Source organism: Micrasema longulum, unplaced genomic scaffold (assembly GCF_059751315.1).
Source record: "Micrasema longulum isolate JH-2025_06_02 unplaced genomic scaffold, ASM5975131v1 h1tg001024l, whole genome shotgun sequence".
In the NCBI taxonomy this organism is placed as follows: Eukaryota; Metazoa; Arthropoda; class Insecta; order Trichoptera; family Brachycentridae; genus Micrasema; species Micrasema longulum.
In genome coordinates, this window is record NW_028278212.1 from 8,804 (window position 1) to 33,143 (window position 24,340).

Consider the following 24,340-nt stretch of genomic DNA (forward strand, 5'->3'; position numbering starts at 1 on the left):
CCTGGACGTGCTCTCCGTCTTCAAACAAAATTTCGTGCACTTTAGTGAGAATACGACCATACATGGCTTCAGCCATATCGTGTGCACGGAGATCCACATTGTAGAGAGGTGAGGTGTTCCTTCTGTAAACATAGGGCCTTACTCGTAAACTTGGTATAAAGTTGCGACTTGGCGTAGTGGCAGGATCCGGGTGGAATTACCATCCTTATTCTACCACTTTATACCGAGTTTATAAGTACGCCTAGAGAAATATTTCAGTGTTGGACTGCAAGCACGGTAGCCTAAAACACTCGCCTAGGGTTTAAATTTGTAAATACCGCCTTATTCATTCAGGGTGCTTCGGTATCATTCGTGGTGGCGAATTATGTGGGTATGCATTGATCAAATATTGTCACAACTTCTGCATCCTTTGTACCCACAACCACTGTTCACTTCCCACTTCGGTATCCTTTGATCTTCCGTCACATTAAGACCTCGTGTCGTACAGCGCGCGTTTATTTTGTTGAACGTGTGCTGCATCATAAACTTTGTTTCCACCAACCACCAGTTCACAACCACCAGCTCAACAGCTCCACTATGGTATCTGTCCTCTTATTGGTGCCGCTCGCCAGCGACCAGTTAGACCACAGCAATTCCATCGAAAACGAAGATAAGGTTAGTGGCCTCCATAGGAATGGAGGCATCCAGCCTAATCCATCTCATTTGTTGGGGTTGTGACCGATTGACACTGCATACCGCATATGGTTTTCCGCTCGGGATTATACAGAATCACTCAAGCGCTCGTTATTAATAAGCACTGTTCAATTTGATGAAACCGAAAAATCGCGCCTGCTAACATCACTCAACATAAACGTAATCATTACGCCATAAGTGTCTTTTTTGACATAACAGAAGTTAAACATTTTTGAGAAGGGAATGTGGAAGTTTAGGCTTATGACCTGTCGTTTACTTAACAAAATTCAACAAATGGAAGAGTTGAGAAAATGTGGATTTTTAAACATAGGCAGAATGGTGAATTTTACACAGTGTGTAAAGTGGCCACTTAAACCAGCCAATGACAGGTCATAAGCCCTGTAAATGACTGACTTCCACATTCTCCTCTCAAAGGTGTTTTTCCTCTCTGATGCGACAAAGTTAGATCTGAATAACTTCCTAGGGAGGATCTAGCCGGTCTGCAAACATTTGAAAATACTCAAAACATTGTTGGTTCTTATAATTTACCCAAATACTTCAATTTTGGTGGCCATGGTGGCCATTTTCAACGAGTTGTAAATAATTCACTTTTAGAAAATGGAAATCAAGTTGGGGTAGAGTGGGATTTGAACTTCGGACCTCTGATCCTTGAGTCCGAAACACTTATAATAATAATAATACTAATAATAATGTTTAGATAATTTATACAGCGCCATTTTTGTGAAAATCACCTCAAGGGCGCTGTACAATAAATAAATATCCCAACACGTCTTGCAGCTACAGAGCGCATGGATAATAAGAAGTCTAGCCCCTATTTACATTTTTATTTTTAAATTTTTTATTTGACAATGAAGTTTAGAGTTTAAGTGATATTTTAAAAAACGAAATAAAAAGCAAATTTATTAAATTAGAATTTAGATAACAACAAGTCTTGCAGCTACTGAGCGCATGGACGGTTGAAATTCTAGACCCCATTTTCTAAATTTAGATATTTGATAGTTGATAACATTTACATAATATGATAGCTAACATCACAAAAAGTCTTGCAGCTTCAAAACGCATCGACAAATGGAATTTCAACAACATAAGAATGATTTTAAAAAGTTAATAATAAAAAATAATTTTAAGAAACGCAATAATAATACATTGAGCAAAGAATTAGTAAGTATGGCAATTAAGTGAACATGTAACAGCACAAAAAGTAAAACATGAAAAAAAATAAACAAAGGTAGCATTCCTTAACTTAATATTAAGGTTAACAAGACAATAGAAGATACTCAAACTCAAACTCGTCCCTGTTTTATTTTGGTATGCAGTAAACAGGATCTATTGTCCTTTTCCTAGTAAATAACTGTAAAAACATTTGGTTCACATTTGGCTGTTCCCTGGGAGATGATAGTAGAAACGCATCTGTGTGCGTAGTGTAGAGTGTAGGTACCAAGGAATATCCGCTTCTTTTTAATTTTGTTCGTTATTACATGTTTCCCGCCTAAAATTTCTGATTATTATTATTTTAATTATTTACTAGCCACGGGAACACAACCCGATTTTGTGTGAATTATAATTGTAAAACAATTAGGTATGTTTCGGTTGTTACTGGGGTGGATAACGCGTCAGATATCTGCATCCGACACGTCTGCTATTTGCGGTCGCTGTGTGCCCGGGATAATCACTGTGGCGCGGCGTTTCAGAGTATTCTGGGTCGCGTCCGTGCTGGTGGCGACCGTGAGCGCGTTCCTGCTCTGCCGCGTCCAGCTGACGCGCTTCGCCACCAGCCCCACGGTGGTGTCCATCAGGAAGGACTACCGGGACTGGTCCATTACCTTCCCCGCGGTCACCGTCTGCCAGGCGGACAGCGTGGACGAGGAGCGCGTCGAGGAGTACATTCGCAGGTATGCCCTACCCTGCTTTAGGACTACTACTACTACCACCACACCATTTCCCCGTAGGGGTAGGCAGAGAGAATGGACCGCCACACACGTCTATCCTGGCAAACAATCCTAGCCTCTTCTACTTCATACATCTTGTCATACATGCCCTTCGGTTCTGTCTGCTTTTGACTTGACCAGACTTAAGATTTTGGTTTATCTGATCACGCCACGTCTTCCTTGGTCGTCCTCGTCTCACGTTGCCGTTCCTTTTCGCCTTGTATACTTGTTTTACCATTCTTTCGTAGTCCATTCGTTCTACGTGACCAAACCATCTCAGAGACCCTTTCTTAATCTTATCAATTATACTCGACTCAGATTTACACTCTCGTCTGATTTCATCATTCGTAACCCTGTAATACATTGATTTTTCACTCATTCGTCTAAGAGATCGCATTTCAACCGCGTTCACTCTGCTTTCATCCTTCCTCTGCCAGTTCTAAGTTGACTAAAACTCCGTTGTGCACTGCCAGTTTAGCTTCGATTGACATATTTTTATTCGAAATTACTGTGCTTAGTGCTCCGTTCATTTTGTTGCCCGCATTCATTCTTCTTTCAACATCTTTTTCTACTCTTCCATCCCTTGAAAACATACTTCCCAGATACACAAATTCTTCTACAAGTCCTGCTTGAGGACTCGCCGGAAATCAATGTACAAGGTCATTTTTCTATTTCCCTGGCTGTCAGCGATTTGACATCCGCGCTAGGTAATCAGTCATTTGGATGTTTTGATTATTTCGTTGAACACATACAGGAAACACACGATTCACTTTCTGCAATGTCTATGCGTCTATGAGAAGAATCTCACAGTACCTCTCTTTTAGCGAGACGGTCTCGCGATTCGATGAGGTGTTTTTTTTTCAAAGGCAAAGATTGTTTCCTTCTATGCAGAGTATCTCAAAGCTATTATTGAACTTAATGATTTCAGCTCACATTTATTTATTTATTTAACTTTTTGTACATAATGTTATTTGTACATTGGCGGGCTTATTGCCAAATGATAATTTCTTCCAACCAACCAATAAAATAATAGTTTTATTTTTATTATTCAAGTTACAGAACACATTCAATAGAAAATAAAGATTGAAAAGCAATATAAAAACAGAAATAGACTTATTTGTTTATAAATTACTTTAAATCAAAATTATTACTCAATGGGGAAAAGGAAAAAAAGAGAGAAGAGGAAAGGAGAAGAGATTAAGGAAAAGAAAGGAGATGTTTCTTCAGACGTGATTTAAACAGAGATACTGTAGTAACATCTCTGATGGTGGATGGGAGATGATTCCACTGCCGAGCCGCATGGACACTATGTGAGTTAGAGAAGAAAGAGGAATTGTGGATGGGTATTAAGAGAGTGCCTTGTGTCAAGTAAATAAAGGTATTTATCGATACTATTCCTGGCCGATTACCTTTCGTTCCCATCCTTCCTTTGACCCATCCTAATGGTAACTACCTAACATCAAGATAGAAGATATTTAAAATAAGAAGATTTGGATTTAGAACAAAAACAAAACAACATTTTTGACTTGACATTAAAATCGGATAAAAAGTGGTTGGAATCGTCGCGCGTTGTGGAAAACATTGTTACATTTCAAAGTTTATCTTGTCATCCAGTGCCAGAAATCGAAGAACATTCAGATCATATTAAAGGTAGGTATCCATTCCATGTTCCTATCCTTTCTCAAATATTTCCCAATCACAAAACTGAATGAAATTCGATTTTCATTTACAGTCCGCCTTTTCGTTAACACCTCGAAAATTAGAACGAAGAGGTGTAAACCATGAACTTTGACGAAGCGTTGACGCAGGAGCATTAGGACTATGAAGTACATTGAACAGAAGTGAGAGGGAGTGAGTCTCTCCGCTGTCCAATTTTGAGCCATTTCAGTTGCCTACGAAAGTCAAAAATGTGGTCATAGTAATAATAATAATGTTTGGATAATTTATATAGCACCATTTTTGTGAAAATCACCTCAAGGGCGCTGTACAATAAATAAATATCCCAACACGTCTTGCAGCTACAGAGCGCATGGACGGTTGGGATTCTAGTTCCTCGTCTCCAATTATGATATATATGAGCTAGATAACAACAGAACGTCTTGCAGCTACAAAGCGCATGGGCAATAAGAAATCTAGCCCCTATTTACATTTTTATTTTTATTTTTTTTATTTGACAATGAAGTTTAGAGTTTAAGTGATGTTTTAAAAACGAGATAAAAAGCAAATTTATAAAATTAGAATTTAGATGACAACAAGTCTCGCAGCTACTGTGCGCATGGACGGTTGAAATTCTAGACCCCATTTACTAAATTTAGATATTTGATAGTTGATGACATTTACATAATATGATAGCTAACATCACAAAAAGTCTTGCAGCTTCAAAACGCATCGACAAATGGAATTTCAACAACATAAGAATGATTTTAAAAAGTTAATAATAAAAAATAATTTTAAGAAACGCAATAATAATACATTGAGCAAAGAATTAGTAAGTATGGCAATGAAGTGAACATGTAACAGCACAAAAAGTAAAATATAAAAAACTAAACAAAGATAGCGTTCCTCAACTTATTATTAAGGTTAACAAGACAACAGACGATACTTAAACTCAAACTCGTCCCTGTGTTTTTTTGGTGTGCAGTAAACGGGATCTATTGTCGTATTTCCTCAGACCGCACCACGCGGGGAAGCGGTGCCCGGTTCGGCTGGTAATTTTTATTTTGCTGCGGTTTTATTTCCAGGACTTGGAATGTGACGAGGGCCGAAGAGGAACGCTACGAGTACTACAACGGATTCGTTCGCCTGGTGGCGAGTGTCTCCTTTCGCTCCAACTTACGCCTGTTCTGGAAGTACGAGAAGGACAACACACTCGCTGGAATAGGTCCTCCAAATTCTTCTATACTCTACCCCAAGAGAGTGATTATTTTTGGGATTTTTAATTTTCGAGTGCGGCAGCACTTTTTTCATATTTATTTATTTATTTATTTATTCATATTTTTCGCTTACAAACTATAATTAATAATAAAAATAATGTGACCTCACTGGGGTTTCCCGTGCCGAGGACACTGATAATGAAACGTCAAATAACATAAAAAACTGTTTGAAAAACGGAAAAAGCCAATCACTCTAAAGTTCGGCCAATTCAACTTATTTAAGTGTTTTTTATCTTAAGAGTTTGCAATAATGTTTTAAATGAAAATCACATAGAATTAATCCAAATTAAGTCTAAAAACTGCAAACCGAAGGCGACTATACTAAATGAGTAGTTTTACGTTTCGACGCATTAGTTCCTTTGTAGACGTCGCTCAATAGCCAACTCCCGATTTTAATTCAACTATGCCGTGCTGTGTCGTTTTAAAATGTAGAAAAACTGCTGGGATCTAAGAGAAACTGATGGGATCACATTTTGTGTAAGTAGCGAGTGCATTACTTAAAAATTGAATTATTTTCCCTCTTTCAGATTGTCAAAGAAAACAAAATGGACATTTTGTTAGTGTTGCCAGGGTAGTCAATTTTTTAACGCTACTTTGGTCATCTATTGAGACAACCAACGAAAATTGGACCTCTCGGACTAAACACAGTCCGATGTATTCAAATGCGGACTATTCTTAATTCAATGAAAAATCGTCATTTTTTATTTCACGTTTTTATATTTATTTGACGTTTGATCATCAGTGTGGCCAGATGTGAAGCAAAGTTTAAGTGCACGCACAAAATCAAAATCCCCAAATCAATCACTCTCTAGGAGATAGAAAAGATTCAAAATACTAACCCAGAGATGGGACCGATTAGACCCATTGTAAATGATCAGTTTTGTGAAGAGTATTTATTATTTATCATTTTACTAAACTAAATTATTGATTTTTAAAACCCACAAAAATCTCTAAAAGGTGACATTTTAATCTGGGTCTAATTTGACTCGACGCTGACGCGACTGTCTTTAAGAGTTCATTAATCCTCAATGGTCTGCATAAAAAATAAACTCATTTCCTCGCGGTCGTATGGTCAGCGCTATTTCTACCATCACTGAGAAGTCACGTGTTCGATTCCCGACGTGGCTGACATAAAACGTTCAATTATAAAAAGTGTGTTTTTCATTATTCCACGTCCGCTCCCTAGTTGGAGCATACGGTGTCCACAAAGATCCTCCAAGCATCTCTGTCGGCTGCTAGCTCTTATGCATCGTCTCAAGTCAGGTTTGCGTCTCGTAGTTATGACACGAACTGCCGACGAACTGTCAGCAGTGGACGTCCAGGACGTCGAGAACCTGATGCCTTGAAAAGTAGGCGAGTGTGGTTAAGGCTCTCAGGAGGCATCCGCAGCACATAGCTAAGCCAACCGTTGCCTCCGCTTGACGACAGTCGTCACCGGAGTTTGCTGCGTCCGTTCTCTTATCACTTCATTCCGCGCAAAGTCAAACCTCTACATGCCCGAGATTCTTCTGAAACACCTATTCTCAAAACTCAGTATTTTGCTGTTTTGGGCCACGATTTGCATCAGTAAAGGAGAATAGGTGTTATGCAGTCGTTATATAGGAGGCATTTGGTTTTCATTGATCTCCAGACAGCCTTCATGCTGTTAAATTTCAATTGCACAACTTGCCTGTTGGCAGATGAATGCTCGAAATGGTCTGGTTCGAGGAATGCGTTATGTTTATCTACTTTGCCACTGAACCCTAATACAATGAAGGCAATTACCTACCTTGTACTGGGCTTCTAGCACCTAATTGTTTGGAACTTATGTCACGGCAGTCAGGATCAGATCAGATCTTGCGGTCAGGAAGGAAGGGCACTTGATGATTACACAACACAGCGGATTAAATGAGTTATTGATCGCAAAAATAACTTATTCGCGATCGCGGTGAGAATATCAAAAGCACGTGCACACACGATGTTAGCTCAGTTGTTATTTTGGGGCCGGGACAATAGTGGTATCTACGGTAGGCATTGCAACATCTTAATCAGGGCCCAGTAGGTAGCAAATAAGTAGCAACCCAGTAAGTGTGCTACACAAACATATAGTAAACGGACGTAACCAATAATTATGTTTTTGACTAGAATATTCCCAGTCCCCGTAATAACACTTAAAACATAAGACTGATAAGCCTCTTCTTCTTTCCACATCCGCTTCTTAGTAAAGAATCTGGACTATAGTTGCCATTGTAAAATTTGACTCACCAGCTTTTCGGATCATCATCTGATGATGAGCACGGTTATATTTTGTTTAGCTTCTAGATTGAATAAAAGTGCATAATTATGTTCTTGGAGACAAGGTCTGATGGAGGTCTTGGAGGCCGTGACGCCCATGGCCCGGCTGCACGTGCGGCTCCACGTGGCCGACCACCCCGTCAAGTGGGTGCCCGTCATGACGGAGATGGGGATCTGCCGCACCTTCAACTCGGTCTTCTCCAGGTGACTATGTATTGTATGCTACCCAACGGAGCAGGGTCTGATGTTGGTTCACGTCTGGAGAAAACTTATGATATCAGATCAAAATTTCAACTGATTTCAATAATTGTCTACTGGAGTACCTCAAGGCTCAGTACTGGGACCACTCCTCTATCTCCTATACACTAAAGATATAGAAAACATTATTATAGAATGTGGACTAAAGTCTCACATCTACACGGATTTTTATTAAATAAATTAAATTATAGTAGTTAAGTCAAAATCAATTAAATTAGTTGCAACAGAGAAGGAAACCATTTTCGGGATGGGAATATGGAAGTCTAGGCATATACAGGCCACTTAAACCAACAAATTTAAATATGAAAAACTTCCTAGTCTGCAAGCATTTGGACACACTCAAAACATTAACTACCTGTTTAAATTTATTGCGACAGAGAGGGAAAACATTATTGAGAAGGGAATATGGAAGTCTAGGCATTTGCAGGGCTTATGACCTGTCATTCGCTAGTTTAAGTGGCCACTTTACACACTGTGTAACATTCACCATTCTGCCGAACGGCACAAACATAGGGCAGAAAAGCGCATGTAACGTGGCCACTTAAACCAGCAAATAACAAGTCATAAGCCCTGTAAATGACTAGACTTCCATATTTCCTTCTCAATAGTATTTTCTCTCTCTGTTATAATAAATTTAAATACATATACAAGGGAGAAAATTCAGCCAGTCTGCAAGCATTTGGACATACTCAAACATTGTTGAATTATTAACTACCTGGTATAAAAATTGGGGAATCGTTTTCAGGCGTTGCCTAGTAGGTGAATCGGTTCAGCTGGATGAATCTCACCCGCGTGATAAAGGTTTCAGCTTTTTACTTCACAAAAGTCAACAGATGGAAGAAGAATTGAGGAAATTCTGAAAACTCCAAAATTGATGTAGTCAAGTCCATCAGAGATTTGGGAGTTGTTTTGGACTATAAACTGACATACAACGAGCATATAGATAATACAGTAAATAAATCACTGAAATTACTCGGCTTCATTAACAGAATATCCTTTGATTTTACTCATGTCCGTACAATCAAAACTCTTTATTGCTCGACTGTTCGCCCCCTTCTAGAATATGCCTCCTAGAATAGTGGTCTGGTCTCCATTCTACGCCAATCGCATAAATCACATTTCATCAGTCCAACATCGCTCGCTTCGAAAAGTGGCGTGGATGCTCGGACTAGAGAGAGATAATCATTCTTATGCTGAAATAGAGTCAATGTTAAATATTTCTAGTCTACAAAAACGTAGAACTAATATTGACTCCATATATATGTTCGGCATACTAAATGGTATAATCGATGTTCCATCATTACTGGGACAAGTCAAATTCTATATTCCGACTCGTTGATTGAGAAACAATGAAGTATTGTTCATCGATCAGCATAGAACAAGCTATGGCCTTAATTCTCTTGTCGTATTGTCAACTCGAGACAAGATCGTCTGGACTTTTTTGGTTTAAGTTTACGAGGATTTAAACGAGCACTAAATAAATAGTCCAGATCTTGTCTCGATGTCCCTTATGTTTGTCAATGCTTCTTTCTTTTTTTAAAAATGTTTTAAAGTATTCTTTTATTGTAATATTCAAACCTTATAAATTGTATACATGGACAATTTCCGTTAATAAATAAATAAATCAATCAAATGTGGACGTTCAAACATGGGCAGAATGGTAAATTTAACACGGTGTGTATAGTGGCCTTAATTTTTGACGTGTGACTTCAATATTCTCTCCTCAAAAATGTTTCTCAAGAAATGTCAATGTGAACAACTCCCTAGGGAGGAAATCCAGCCAGTCCGCGAGCATTTGGACATACTCAAAATATTGTTCAAAATTAAATTTATTAGGAAAATAGCTGTATATAGTTGTATAAGTTGTCAATAATATACATCATATCGGCAGATACCAAAGTGTGGAGACTTGGAGCCGCCAGCTGAAACAACCAAACACCTTCTCCCCAGCCACCCCGGAGAAGGAGCTTCTCTCCTGCAACTACAGAAGCGGAAAGTGCTACGCCAGGATCAGCATCATCAACTCGACGGGGACGGTATGTGGGCCAGAGTCTTTCTCACTATACGAGGCACATCCAGAAAGCAAGAGCGCGTTTGGCTCTCGAGCTGTGAGAATTTTCCCCAAACGTTGGCCACGCGTATTGGTAGTGGGGGTCTCCTGAACACAACGAGCACCGGCGACCCTCGTTAGTATCGAAACTTGCCGCGTGGCGTTCGTTTCTGCACAATATGTCAAAAAGAAATCCCGCCAAGCGCAAGGTGCAAATTGAATCGGGTCGCTGGCGCTCGCGAGTTCCGCGAGTGAGGGTTTTCTGAGCTCCATGGGCAATTACCATGGACATGAGACCTTCGGATATAACATTGTCTAATAAAAAGAAACATTAATTATTTGACAGTTAAATTGTAAACAATATGTGAATTTTAGGTAGCAAATGTCTATACATCTATATTATCTTATCAGGACATATTTGAAGAAAATATTCTCAACAATGTTTGATTATGTCCAAATGCTTGCAGACTGGCTGGGTTTCCTCCCTAGGGAGTTCACCATTCTGCCCATGTTTGAACATCCACATTTCCTCAACTCTTCCATTTGTCGACTTTTGTGAAGTAAAAGACCTTTATCACGTGGGTGAGATTCATCCGGCTGAACATGTTACACAGTGTGTAAAGTGGCCACTTAAACCAGCCGATGACAGGTCATAAGCCCTGTAAATGCCTAGACTTCCATATTCCCTTCTCAAAAGCTTTTTCCCTCTCTGTTGAAATAAAATTAAAATATTCTTAATTCATCACAGATTTATGATATTTTCTGATGGAAAATGCAAACTCTCATAGAAAAGTAAAATGTTGTCAAGAAATGATTATATTTTTGTGGGGGACACCACTTGTGATGAAGATCACTCTTGGCGATCGGACAATGGGCAATCATCATGGATTTTTTATTAGCTAATAAATTAATCTAAAAAAACACAAGTCGATCGATACAATTCTCATTAAAATCTGTTAAGAAATAAGGGAGATATGGAGGATTAAATTATAGTAATTTGGATGATGCCAAAAACAAACAATTCGTGACGTCATCAAGTATGACGTCTTCGGATGTTTTGTGGCGTCATCGGATTTTTTTTCATCAACGTCTTTGGATTTTAGATAGCTTCCTTTCTCTTTGTGTCGTTTGTTTACATTTACGGCGTCCTGTCACTTATCAAGCGCTACGAGTTGTGACAATTATCATAATAAATTAATATTTAGAAGAGGTTGAAAACCATCAAATAATAAAAGGTATTCGAGATGTAAGATGTAATCCGTTTTCACTTTCATCTGTCAGTGCCTGGAACTGGAGTGTGGAGTGGGTAAGGGGGGGTAAGGGTAAGATAATATGCGTAGACATCTTTCTTTATATTTCTATCTGTGGCCTGTGGCATTACCAACATTAAAATAAATGCATTACTCGGGAACTTTTGTGACAAAATTTATTACCAACTTACGAAACGATCGTTTTTGAAAGACCTTATTTTCTAAACGAGACTAATGAATGAAAATATTCATTATAAGGGCTTATATAAACACTAGGAGAATCATTTAAAAAAAATAATTTTAGAGTAGGTTAAATCCGATATTCTTCCCGAGTAATAATACCCTTTGTCGACCTCGTGGTGTAATGGTCAGCGCATTTGCCTACCATGCAGGAGGTTTCGGGTTCGATTCCCGACATGGTTGATATGAAATATTATTTAAAAAGGTGCTTTTACACTAGAATATTTCATAGTCCCTGGACTGGTACCTGAAGCGTTAGACTGATCACCTTACCTTCGTGTAACAAATGATCAAGATACGCTGCGATTAGTGTGCCAATGCAGTTCCCTATGCACCATTAGGTGCGGAAAGTGAATGATGATGATGATGATGATGATAATACCCTATTGTGACTGGTGATGAAACATGGGTGGCTCATTACACCCCTGAGACAAAAAGACAGACATCACACACCTCATTTTCGGCAAAAAAATTAATGCCGTCCGTGTTATGGGACCGAAAGGGGATAATTTTGATTGATTTTTCGGCTCAAGGGAGACGATTACTGTAGACCCTACAAAAGCTCTAAAAAGCCATTCAAAACAAACAGAGGGGAATGTTGGGAAAGAGGGTGTGTTTGTTGCGCGACAACGCCCACCCGCACATGGTAAACGCCGCCGAACTCGTTCAGTTGGGACGTTTTGAACCATCCTGCATACTCCCCTGACTAAGCGCCTTCAAATTTTCATATTTTCACCTTCCTTAAAGCTCTCCTTCTCGCGGTGCCCTGTCAGATCCCCCGGACGTTTGCGATCACTACGCTACTTTTGTATTCCGCACCCAGAACAACTGCTTATTAGATGTACTCGCCATAGTGATTCCTGGGAAAAGATGACCACAGTGGTTTCCCGTTGCCTTCTCTTGTGGATTTTTCTGTCGGGGTCACCCCCCTTAGCTGGTTGGTTCTGATTCGGAGGCGCCAGAAACTCGCCTTTCATCGTCTCGTTACCTGCTGTGATCACACTGTCACGAGTGTGATCCCATTGCCCGGGATTCGCGACGTGGACGCTGACGAGTCGGACTAGTCAGTAGTGTTGCCGGTGGAATATAACTGGGCGTTCGCAGCATTTTATAGAATCACACCCTCCAGCGAGATGTGACTCCCTGTGATCCTATTGGCAGTGTGGGGAGCATCGAACTCAGGTCAACGACACACTACAGCACGTGTTAAGCTAGGGTTTCCTAGGACAGTGGTGCCCGTATTTTAACGCCCATAGTGAACGGTGATGCAGTGGACGGTGTTATCAACACCATTTAACACCGTTTCCCTAGGAAACCACTCTCTAGTCGACGTTACGACGGCTGTCCACTGCATCACCGTTCACTACGGCCGTTAAAATACGGGCACCGGTCTCCTAGGAAACCCTAGCTTAACTGAAATCGACTCACGCAACGCTCGCCCCGATCCGAGCGAATATCTCTGACCGATAACGCAAATTCGATTGTTCGTCAGTCCAACGCCCTGGAGGACATAACCTTCCCTCCGTCGTAGTGGGAGACCAGGGAACAAAGGAATTCAGCGTATAAAAGGAGGATCCGTTCTATGGACCACTACACATCTCTTCAGTACTCTCTTACGGACGTTACTATGTCTGTCGTCATTTTTTATCAAATCTTTAATTTGTTATTTAATGTAAAACAAATGATCATATCAACGTCTAAAGCAGTTTCTTCTGTCTGCGCTCCGACTGGTGTAGATACTCCTCAATACACGACCTTCAAACATCTGCAACAGTTTGAAGAGACTCACATAGGTGGAAAAGAATTTCTAACCGTTGAGGAGGTGAAATAAGAGGTATCGAAGTAGACGAAGGGGATTGCCGGAGAGTTCAATGAGGAGAGTCAATGGTCCCCACAGTAGTTGCATATAACATATTTTAGTTTTTACATAGGCTTCATACATTTTTTTTTTCCTTTATTGAAACACAGTTTTTGATTTTAAAAAAAGACTCGATAAAGTCGCCACTTTGTTAATTAAATTATTGATATGAATTGTCCATGTCAATTGTCTGTCTATTGTTAGTCCTATGTATTGAACATGTTCAATTTCAGTTAGTCGTTCATTATTTATGTAAGCATCTACTTTGTGACATTTTTTTCTAGATTCAAAATGGATAACATTGCATTTTTTTTTTCATTAAGTGTAAGTAAGTTAGTGCTTGTCCATTTGGTCAACATAGTAAGGTCTTCGTCTTCGTCATTGTTTGTTAATACGTCTGTTTGATTTTTATAGAAGAGTCCAATGTCGTCGGCATACATAATAATTTTTCCTTTAAATTTATACTGTGCTAAGTCATTCATATATAAAATATAAAATAGTGGACCCAAAATAGATCCTTGTGGGACTCCAAAATTAACTGTTCGTATTTTACTTTTGTTTTCATTTACAAAGGTATACTGCTTCCAATTTGTTTAACATGATTTTAATAGTTTGCATTCTTGAGATTTTATTTTCTGTATTTGCCTCGCACCCCGAATACCTCTTTTCGTGTTCCGTTCTGTTCCAGTTCTACATCCACTCTCCGTGGGAGATCGCCGAGACCAGCACGTCCTCCACGGGCCTCGTGGAGGACGGCCAGGAGGTGGACAGCGTGTTCCGCGTGCTGCAGGTCCGCTCGGCGCCGGAGGTGGCGGGCCTCGAGCTCTCGCAGCGCGGCTGCAGGTTCCCCGAGGAAGACATCTCGCTCACCATACCGGTATTGCGCACACGCGGACGACAGTCAGCTCGAGACGCGCGCTGCTTATATTTAAGCTAAGTCCAGACGAGGCAATATTGTCTCCGTTGGGGCAATAGAAAAAATTGGCGATAAAAAATATTATTTTGTACCAGGGCCTCAATTAAGAACGCTATCTTCATTTGTACAAATCGAGATGGTAAACTTAATTTCTGTACTATCTGTATCCACCGATCGAAACCAACCAATGAATGACCGCAAAAATTAGTCCGCATTTTAAAAAGTTCTCATTTATATTTTAAATATGCTTCTGTGATGGAAAGTGCCCACTTCAAAGCGATTATAAACTCAATAAATCCCAATTCAAGCAAAAAACGCTCGCTTGAACATGATTTTCATATGACTTTTGACACTTGCCAAGACGGTATGCTTAACGATCGTCTGTATGTATCTACGGAGCGACTACAAAGCCGGCTCCTTTAACGTCTCGATACATACACTCCGGAAGATAGTAAAAGATAGTAGTGGCGGCCTCCGTGGTGTAGTGGTCAAGACGCTTGATTCACGCACGGAAGGTTCCGGGTTCGATTCCCGGTGAGAACACAAAAATTAAAATGTGATTTTTCTCAAGCCTGGGAGCTCTTTGATTTAATTCGCCTTCTGGCCTGTTGTGGTGCAAAAAAAAAATGTAAAAGAGAGGAAAAAATTTAATAACTTTTTTTTTTATAGTGGCAACTTTCTTACGCCTAGATACTCTTATATGTTAATAAGGCCAGCCAATATGCCTATAATAAGCCCTATGCCTGTCATAAGCCCAGTAGATGCTTTGAGTTCTATATTACCTTCTCCAAAATGTTCTTCATCTCTGTTGTAATATGTTAACTTTTACTAATGTCAGTAAATATTAGTAAGGTAAAAGGTTATCGTCTTTTTATATCTGCCGGTTTCAATACGCACCCGTCTCTTCATCAGGACACTAAATATACGAACACGCAAATTAAAAAAGCTTTAAAAAATAATATCCGACTAATAAATTTTCAAATATATTTTCAATATAGCCCACTTATTGATTTAAAAATTAACCAATTGTGTAGCGTTCCGCTTCTTAGCCGCTCCCCTTCCTTACCCCAACCCCCTCCCCAAACATTCTGCATCATATCACTAAATATTATTAACCTAATTTTAGTGCATGTTCGGACATGGTGGCGTTCGCCTTTAACTCTGCATGTAATTTATGTATTTTTTCGTAAATACTATGCGTATTGCAAAGGTGAGAGTGTATTTTAGTATTCACGAGTGCCCTGACGAAGAGATGGATACGTCTGGAAAACGGTAGAGATAAAAAGTGGTTAAATACTAATATTGATTAACATTAATTAAATAAATCTCTTATCATTGGTTGATTCGTGTGAACTAGTGACGTCGTTTAAACTAACTCTTCTTAATTAAAATATTTTTTCGAACATTTCAAGAAATTCTGAATGCTCTAATTTTTACCACGCGTGAGAAAAAAAGGTAATTTTTTTTATCCGATTCCCCGTAGGGTTGAAGTTCTTGTTGGCTATTGTCCTACTGTCTTGTGCACGCGCGTTCGCACGAGGACAATGCGGCTACGCGCAGTCGCAAGGGTAATCCATTGTCCTGCCGAAAAAGCGTGCCCGTCTATCCACCGAGGCCTCTACGACGTCAGAGGGGGTTTTGGTCTATCTCTGTGACAGTGCATCATTATACTGTCATGTCCTACAAATTGCTGTCCAAACGAGGACGATACCTCTGATGCTGGGACGGGACCACATCGAATCGTCGTCATGCAAACAGAATTAAATTCTGAACTCTGTAACTTGACGAATTTTACTACGAGGCCCACATTTTCATATTTTTCTAAGTGGAACATGTGGACATCACTCTCGCTTCTTCCCACGTCAATCCAGTGCCTCTTAGCTCCGCCAAAAAAGTCGAAAGATCGTCATCGACGGCCTTCGAGGATGGCGTGAGCCCGCAGGTTTACTCGGGTTCAGGTTCTCCTGAGGCATGCACAGCACGTGACCAAGCCTGGTCCACCGCTGCATCCTCAAGACGCTCGCTTTAGGAGGCTGCTGCGTCCGTCCTCGGACTTCAATGTTGGATATGAAATCAAAGCACCTTATACCTATATACGGTGTCTTATCTGGTTTTTAATACTGCAGCTCTGGTGTTCCGCAGGGTTCCTATTTAGGTCCCATTTTATTTTCTCTTTATATTAATGATATGAATCAGTGCTTTAAATTTTCTCAATTTTGACTTTTTGTCGACGATGCCAAGATCTTTGCCTCTGTCTATGTGTCAATTTGCCACTGTCAATCTCACTGTGTAAATATCCAAGAAGATCTTGATCGTCTATTTTATTACTGTAATAAAAATCAATTGTACATTAATACCTCAAAATGTTATCCAATGACATTTACTAAAAGTACAAAAAATTTTACGCACAATTATACGATCAAAGATATTTCCATATCACGATGTAGCGAGATTAGAGACTTGGGAGTTATTCTTGATAATAGATTGCTGTTCGGGTCTCATATAAATTCTATTGTTGAAAAAGCTTACCAAATGCTAGGCTTCATTTTAACAATTTCCAAACCTTTTAAAAAAGCAAATACATTAAAAACTTCATACAACACTTTTGTACGCAGTAATTTGGAGTTTGCATCCGTCGCGTGGAGCCCACAACACGTAACAAACAAAGAAAGGATTGAAAATGTTCAACGAAAATTTTTAAAATACCTAGATTATAAAAACAATAAAACGCTTTGTACTTACAGCCAATCTGCCAAACAAAATGGATTTTTCACCCTTGAAAATAGACGCACTGTATCTAAATTATGTTATTTACGTAAATTATTAAATAATAAAGTAGACTCTTTTGACCTACTCTCCAAAATTAATCTGAATATTCCCATTCGCGTGACAAGAAATAAGTATTTATTCCATCTGCCAGTCTGTAGCGCTAACTATGCACGACACTCTTTCCTCCATCGTTCTTGCTCTAACTATAATGTTTTTTTTCATCTATTGATATATTTTGCATATTATTTCTGGCTGCGATACGATCCCGCTTACTATTTAATGATGCACACTCCTGAATACTTACTCCCACACAATACACATAAACACACATCTACACTTACTCTCATACAAATACACATAAACACATCCTTTTGTTGTAACCCAATTTAATAATATGTATGATTTTTGTTTGGAAACTTTGCTGGTCTGTCTTTAAACTGTATTCTTTCAAATGTTATTATATGATTGTCGACGTTCTTTAAAATAAATAAATAAAATACCTAACATTCTCCTCAAGCACTTACTCCCAAAACTCAGAAGTTGGGTGTTTTGAGCTTTGGTAAGGCGCCAAGATCCGCACTCATATAGGAGTACCGGCATTTCGTTTTGCTAGAGTTCCAGACAACACGCATCGTGTTAAAAGTTGCTCCAGCAATTCCTAGGCTTGCGAGCTCTTTGTGCCGTGCAAGCGTCCGTCCTCAGTTTTGTCAACTCCCAAGTATTCGAAGCTCTCAAACTTCTCGCTCCTCTGTCCATTATTACAGAGAGGCTGATCGGGGTCGGGACATGATTTTTCGCACATAATCCGAATCTTTTTTGTTTTAATATCAAGACCCAGACGAGTTGAGTTTTCTTACATTTTAGAGATACACCATTGATACATCGCTGTCTTCCTCAGGCCTACAGCAACTCCCTCTGCCAGGTAGACTGCAGGAGCAAGCTGGCTATAGTATTTTGCGACTGCAGACCATACTTCTATACTATCGGAAGTAAGTATAAAAGCGATTTTAATTCCATCCACTCCCTTTAAACGCTTTTTACTGCCTTCGTTAGAAATAACGATGCAACAGACCTGTGCTTCTGCTTCCGCAATGGAATTTATGCGCGGGAGGGGTGTTCCAGGCATTCCGAGCGCGTGGTTTCTGCACTTTCGACTGTTTTGTTGGCACGCTTTTGTTGACATACTTTTTTGACGTCATCATACGCCGTGACGTGGGCGTAAGCTCGTAAAATTTTGATTTTTTTTAAAAGACTCGATAATGCCCCCACTCTGCTAATCAAATTGATGATCTGAGTTGTCCATGTCAAATTTAATCGATTTAGATCACTACAGTTTTTTTACTAATAAAAGAGTTAAATTTCCTCTTGACAGCAATTTTACGTTCACAAGCAAAAACTTTGGAAGGACACAGCCAGTGCTGCCTGAGTAGCAATGATACCAAATGTTGTATTATGTGCCGCGGAAGTTTCGTCTCAAATTATATTCAAGTCTCATGTGTTATGCTTTAACGGTATGACATTATATAATTTATCAAAGTGCATTTGTTTGTTTGTCTCGTTCAAACTTATACCTGTCATGTAATTTATTTTTACCATCGTTTTTTTGTAGATTCGTAGCTGAAAGCATAGAATTGAGAATAGTCCAGAAACCGCATACGCACATCAAACAGAAGGCGACTAAACTACTCATAAATGAGTAGGTTTGCGTTTTGACCCATTAGTTTCTTTGCAGACGTCGCTCAGTACGCAACTCCTGATTTGAATTCAACTATGCCGTGTTGTGTACTTTTAAAGTGTATACATACTTTTAGGATCTTAAAGAAACAGGAAGCAATCACATTTCATGTGTAATTAGCAAATGAATGTGTGTGTAACAAATGCATTACTTAAAAATTGAATTATTTTTCCATCTGTCAGATTGTCGAAGAAATAAAATGAACATTTCGTTAGTGTTGCCAGAGTGGTAAATTTTTATACCCTACTTTGCTCATCTAATGACAGAACTAATAAAAATTGGACCTTGGATTAAACAACTCTGTTGTGGACATTTGACCGACAGTATCTTTAAAACATCAAATATTATTTAACATGATATAAAAATGTCCGTTTTATGTAAAATATTTTTTTTTTATATTTAAACTCAAAGTTAATTAATTAAATTACTCTTATTAAATGACCCTTGACTTATCTACTCTGTTGTGTCAATCAATATTTCCGCGTGCACAATAAAATTTTAGAGAAATTAACTAATTGTTGTTTTACCTTACATTTATGTTATGATTATTTTTTTCCCCATCGCGCAACTATTACGCCGCGACTTCACGAATGTGCGCGGCGAAAGTGTGTCTAAGTGGGGGAATTTTTCGACACAGTCCGATGTATTCTAATATGATTCTCGCTCCTTCCGGACTATGCTTAATTTTATGATCGAGTCGTTTCCGTCCTAAAGGTGCAAATGTTGTATTTGTGCAGATGGGAAGCCGTGTGACGCGAGGGGCATGGCGTGCTTGGGTCGCAGCATGGAGATCCTCATCAACCTCCCGATCAACCTCGCCAAGTGCCAGTGCGTGCCCCAGTGCACGGAGACCAACTACGTGTCACACGTCCAACGCACAAGCGCATGGTAACTTTTTTAAATTTTAAACGGGGGAATTAGGTAGTTTTTAGTCTAAAACAGACGAAAAAAATATAATAACTAATTATTTTTTGTAGTGGCAACTTTCTTACGCCGAGATACTCTTATATGTTAATTGGGCAGAATCTAGCGAAATTATTTTTCGCATCTAGCCACTCGATTCGGAAACTGACACTTATGTCAAAAGTTAAATCGACTTTGAAATTGACTTATTTCTCTCTTATATTTTTAATAGGCTTTTAAGAAAAAAAGTGCCAACCTCAAAACGATTAAAAATTTATGTAAATCGTAATTAAACGAAAAATTGCAGGGTGGAACAAAATTTCTGTCACTTTTAATGCGTAGATAAACGTATCGATGGGTTCTAGACCCGTCGGTACAAACCGATGTACCTACATCAAAACTTGATGGTGGGGGGATCGGTAGCGTATCTTTGTAAACGGTCGGGTTAATTTTATCTCCCCTGGGCCTCGATAATGATGGAAGATAAGGACGCCAAACCTTCACCCTGACGGTATAGTTAAAGATAAATTATATCGAGCGATCCCCCGCCATCAAATTTTGATGCAAGTACATCGATCTTTACCGAGGAGTCTAGAATTCCTACGCATTAAAAAGAACAAAAATTTTGTTCCACCGAGCAATTTTTCCTTTAATTACGATTTATTTAAATTTTCTTTAAATTAAAACTTACAGAATTAAATTTAACCAAATGAAAATGAGAACCAAGTTGTGGTAGAGCGTGGTGCGATGCTCGGACCTCTGATCCCTGGGTCCGTGACACTAGCCACGGGACCACGACCCGGTTCATTGATTATATTTAGATTGCTCAGTAACAGTATAAAATAAATTGTGAGGCTCGAGCTCTTTGGAAGGGTGAAATTTCACAGTGCCCGAGATTCTTATAATTCAAATGAGGGCCGAAGGGCCGATCAACTGAGACCCGTAGGGCCGCTAAAACGAGGCCCGAACGGCTGAAATAAATAATGTATTTCAATTAAAAGTTGAATCACGCTAAAACACCCGATTTGCATTAGGAATTCTTCGGAGCATTCGCTGTTCAACCGGTTTACCTCAATCCGCCTCGCGCTCCAACTTCCCAAAGTTATGATGCACAAGGACGTCATCTTCTCCTTCGTGGACCTTATCGGTACGTATGCTCATGTTCTGCTTTCGTCTGGACAGGAAACTAGTTCAGAAAGGGGCATTACAATTCTGTTACTTTTTTTGTTGGTATGCATGCCCTTGGAAATGCGCAACTAAGAAAGATGCTACTGCTATGAGTCGGCTGGTGAAGATTTGAAAGAATCGCAGCGTATCCATTAACACCAAAAAGAGACTGGCGAAGGCCTTGGTTTTCTCAGTGTTCATGTGGAGTGTTAGACGCTGAGAAAAGAAAAAATCGAAGCTTGCGAAATGTGGTGTGGTGATTCCGTGAACGGCCAAACGTACAAATGCATCTATACTCCAGGAACTGGACATAGGAGAAAGACTAACATCCATGTGCGAGAAAAGAATCCTGCAGTTCTTTGGGCATACTTCCAAGGGGAATTCTGATAGTTTGGAGAAAACTATTCTCCCGGAAGTGTCGAAGGGACGAGGTCGCGTAGACGGCAACCGACAAAATAGAGCGGCCTAGTCACTGAATTATCAGAATCATCACTGACGAATGCCTATAGAAGAGAACAAGACCGTTCCAGATGGAGGGAGACTGTCCACAAACGAGAGGGAGAGATCACTATCCTCATACATGAGGCCCGGATTAAAGAGAGAGATACATGCCCTTGAAGTATGCTGAAGTTTTCAGCGGTATTCATAGTTTACTTTGTCTGTGGCAGCCGCTAAAGTTAAACGTGTTTTTATGAGCTCGACGATTTTCGTTTGTTAAAATAAATGGAGCAAAGAATCTGTATCTCATTTTGTGTTGTGAAAATGAAATAAAGTGCAACAAAGTGTGCGAAATGTTAACAAAGGCCTACGGTGAGTCTGCTATGAGTAAAACAAGAGTTTACGAGTGTATAAGCGTTTCCAAGACGGCCGTGGAAACGTCGAAGATGACGGACAGCCCGGACGCCCCAGCGCATCAACAACCGATGAAAACGTGGAGAAAGTGAATGAAATGGTTACGATCAATCGTAGAATCACAATCGGAGAAGTCGCTGATGATGTTGGCATTTCGATCGGCTCGTGCCATGAATTTTTCGAATGTTTCGGGTATGAAACGCGTGGCAGTAAAATTTGTTCCAAAATTGTTGAATTTTGAACAAAAACAGCGGCGTATGGAAGTCGCTCAGGTGTCACTAAATGAAGTCGACGACGATGCAGAATTACCGAAACGTGTTATAACAGGCGACGAAACATGGGTTTACGGATGTGACGTTGTAACTAAGGCTCAGGCTCATTTGAAGTAAACTATGTTGAAGAGGCTCTCTTGAATACTCTTGCTATTGGAAAGTACCATACTTTTACAATGTTGAACGATTGCTCAAAAAAGTTTCAGATGGTGTCCCAATATAATGACTTTAGTGAGTAAATTTATTTTATATTTGAATTTATTTAAGCCCTGACAATTTTACAGTGATAACTAATGATCAACATATTGCAACAGAGACGGAGAACGTTTTGAGGAAGATGGGTGCGAAGGTTTTCACGGTCGCTGTTATCAATATGTTTCTTTTTTGGGTGGTGCCGTCCCAGATAGCGGTGAACTTGGTACAAACTTGATTGAAGATTGATGGAAGGTTGAAAAAGAAAATTTGACGCGACAAGTTTTTATCAAAAGTTGCTGGAATCTTGTTACGCCAAATTTGAAGAGACAAGTTTTTGCCAAAACTTGCTGGAAACTTGTTATGTCAAAAACGGTATTTCAGAATCCGAAAGCCATAGAGTGATGATCAACACATTGCCATATACATAAAAATATGGAGAGAATTCTTTTTTTTATTTAAACAGATATATTTAATCCCAGGACTTTTCTACAAGATCGATAATTTTTATTTTTTTTTTGTTTTTTTGTAGAAATAAACCCAAAATTGCATGAATGTTGGTGTGGCAACCCTGCAGGATGTTTGTACAAACAAACATCATGCAAGTTTGTTGGATGGTAACTAGGAAATTTTCTTTAAACTTGCCTCAAGTTTACAGAGTTGCAATCTCAAACTTGGGTCAAGCTTAAACTCTTGATACTTCAAACTTGATACAAGCTTGAGGCAAGTTTACATTGCTATCTGGGGTGTGTGTTGGATTTGTTGCGACGTTATTTACAGAATGTTACTGACAAGATAGCCAAAGTGCTGAAGAAATGTAATATTGGAACAAGGTTTGGGACTGTGGGAAAAACAAAACCATTTATTGAACCCACAAGATAAGAATTCCCTGGAAACGGAAGCTGTTTATAAACTAAGTTGCCAAGGATGTGATAAAGTGTACATAGGACAAACAGGGCGCACAGCAAAGAAAGGGATTGATGAACACAAAAGAGCGTGTAAACTTGGGCACCCTGACAAATCCGCAATAGCGGAACACTTTACAGACACCGGACATTTAATCTCAGTAATTACAGTACACAAATAAAAAAGGCAATTGAAATACAGATACGCAAATAACATAAATAAAGACAACGGCCTTAATTAAACTCAACGTGGTTCCCGGCACTACATACCTACTACAAAAACAGATAGAAACACATGACAGATCATTTCCTTGATTGCAGTTTTAAATCCAAAGTAACCGACAAGTATCGGCTCAGCAGCTGACGGTGCTACGACAGAAGAATTACTATGGAGATAGAACAATGGGGAGTGTAGTACCAAAACTGTTTAATTTAATACCAGTTGAAAATCGCAAGGAAAAAACCTTAATACATTTAAAAACAGCAAGTGAAACTTAAATGTGCACATAAATATATTATATTATTAATTTATTATTTAAGTATGTAGTTACCTTTTATAAATTTTAAAATATACAAAAATGTAATGTAACCTGCAGACAAATTTCGGCCTTACGGGAACAAAAATACAATTATGTATGTTATTTATTTGTGAAAATAAATAAAGCTTCTTAAAAAAAAAAACAACATCATTTCTTCTACGAAACACTCAGTTTACCCTGAAGATGGCTCCTGCAATGTAAGCCTTAACGTCGGAACAAATCCAACACACACGGTATCACCCAAAAAAAAACATATTGATTTTGAGGAAGGGTCCCGGAAAAAGCCCGATCTTGCAGTCTTGTTCAAAATTCTACAGAATCAGAATTACGGGCTTTACTCTTCTAGGGTCATTGTTAGCCAACCCGATAATACTCTGGCTTAGCTGACGACTAATTTTACTATTTGGTAATAAATTGTCTCATGCTGGTTTTTGCTGGGCAGGTTCCTTCGGTGGCGTGAGTGCGCTGTGTCTGGGGGTCAGCGTGATCTCCTGCGTGGAGATCCTCCTATGTCTGCTCAAGCCGATGTTCGGCCTCGCCCGGGGGAGGCGTGCCGACTAATACCATCCGACTCCTTTAGCAATGTCAATTCACGATTTGAATGCT

At 39.4% G+C, this 24,340-nt stretch overlaps 1 protein-coding gene across 1 annotated transcript; it reads left to right on the top strand.

The window, feature by feature from the left end:
• Window positions 1-576: 576 nt before the first annotated feature.
• LOC148277490 (pickpocket protein 28-like) lies at window positions 577-24,340 on the top strand. The gene is made up of 10 exons (XM_088232822.1): window positions 577-654; window positions 2,311-2,585; window positions 5,363-5,502; window positions 7,894-8,032; window positions 9,978-10,122; window positions 14,173-14,361; window positions 18,068-18,158; window positions 19,642-19,792; window positions 20,842-20,954; window positions 24,177-24,340. Exons 1-10 carry the CDS (start codon window positions 577-579, stop codon window positions 24,293-24,295), a joined length of 1,440 nt encoding a protein of 479 aa, XP_088088948.1. The 3' UTR covers window positions 24,296-24,340.